The 1,272-nt window shown below is 40.1% G+C and overlaps 1 protein-coding gene across 1 annotated transcript in view; it reads right to left on the reverse strand.

Moving 5' to 3' along the window:
* The window catches only part of LOC119838870 (transcription elongation regulator 1-like), a 35,718-nt gene that overhangs the window by 25,590 nt on the left and 8,856 nt on the right, over positions 1-1,272 (reverse strand). Inside the window, exons 9-11 of the mRNA XM_038365013.1 lie at positions 1,127-1,201; positions 374-587; positions 6-22 (exon numbers count right to left, since the gene is read on the reverse strand). Of these exons, the coding sequence (XP_038220941.1) occupies positions 6-22; positions 374-587; positions 1,127-1,201 (306 nt within the window). The remainder of the gene's footprint in view (positions 1-5; positions 23-373; positions 588-1,126; positions 1,202-1,272) is intronic.

The following is a 1,272-nucleotide window of genomic DNA, read 5'->3' on the forward strand; positions in this document are numbered from 1 at the left end:
GTCGCCCGTCCACACCACGCACCTGTCGGGCACACGTTATGTTATACTAGACGCTCGTCCCGGCTCCGCCCGGATATCGGGCTGTTTTATCCCAGGGGAGCGTTTCATTCATTCCGTCCGTTCAGTAGTTTCAGCGTGATTGACGGACAAACATCCAAACAAACAAACTTTCACATTAGTTTTCGCTCGTGTAGTCGGGGTAGGTTATCAAGGTACGTGGGACTTTCACCCTCTTGGACCTATTGAATGCCAAATTTTAGCATGATAAGTCCAATGCGTTCTTGGATAAGTCAGACATCTTAACGTCCTATATATTAAGTGAAATGTAAACAAGTAGATAATCATCCAGGTACTGGTATCTGCCACAACTAACCAAGGTGTTCCGGTGATCGGCGTGCTCGACACCGGCCTCGTCTTATCCGGCTTCGGCTTCTCCCTCTCCGCCCTCTCCTTCTCGGCCCTCTCCCTCTCCTCCCGCTCCCGCTCCTCCCTCTCGCGCTCCTCCTTTTCCCTCTCCTGACGCTCCTTCTCGACGCGAGCCGCTTCCGCCGCCGCTTCCGCGTCGGTCAACTCGTCCACGTCGATAACTATAATATATAATAATGTAAAGTTTTGATAGATATAAAATATATATACCATACAAAACCAAAATTAAAACTATCCTCAAAGATGCGAGTCAAAAGTCTAATTGGATTAAACAAATGATACATTAAAAAGTTTATTGGCATTGCTATAAGGTGTATTCACAAATCGCACAAAAAGCAACCATATTAAACAGCGTTTATATAGCTGGCCAGTAAGATAAACCAAAACAAATAACCTCTTATTTGCTTGAGTTTAATTCAAGTCGATTGTTTATTTAGTAGTTACTAATATGGTAATTACTAGTATGTTAGTTACAAAAATACTAGTATGATGATGATGATGATGATGACAATGGTATGGCAGCTATTTTTTTTATTTTCTTGAATAACTATATACCAATATTAAAAAAAAAACGAGTTTACTTTTTAACAATTATTGGAGAGCAACTGCAATAAAAATTGTTCACACATCACTAATCAGGTCCAATATAGCCATTTGGTATGGAAACCTTAAGTCAAAAAATTTGAAATAATCTACTCACCACCGTCCAATATGATCGGGTCATTCTTTTTCTCCGTCTTTTCTCCTTTTTCGAAGGCAATTCTGGCTTTTAATTCTGTAATAAATAAACGAATGAATAATTATTGCCTATTAATAACATGCCAGCTTGTTTGACCGCTATCTTAT

The sequence above is a fragment of the Zerene cesonia genome, unplaced genomic scaffold (assembly GCF_012273895.1).
Source record: "Zerene cesonia ecotype Mississippi unplaced genomic scaffold, Zerene_cesonia_1.1 Zces_u006, whole genome shotgun sequence".
Classification (NCBI taxonomy): Eukaryota; Metazoa; Arthropoda; class Insecta; order Lepidoptera; family Pieridae; genus Zerene; species Zerene cesonia.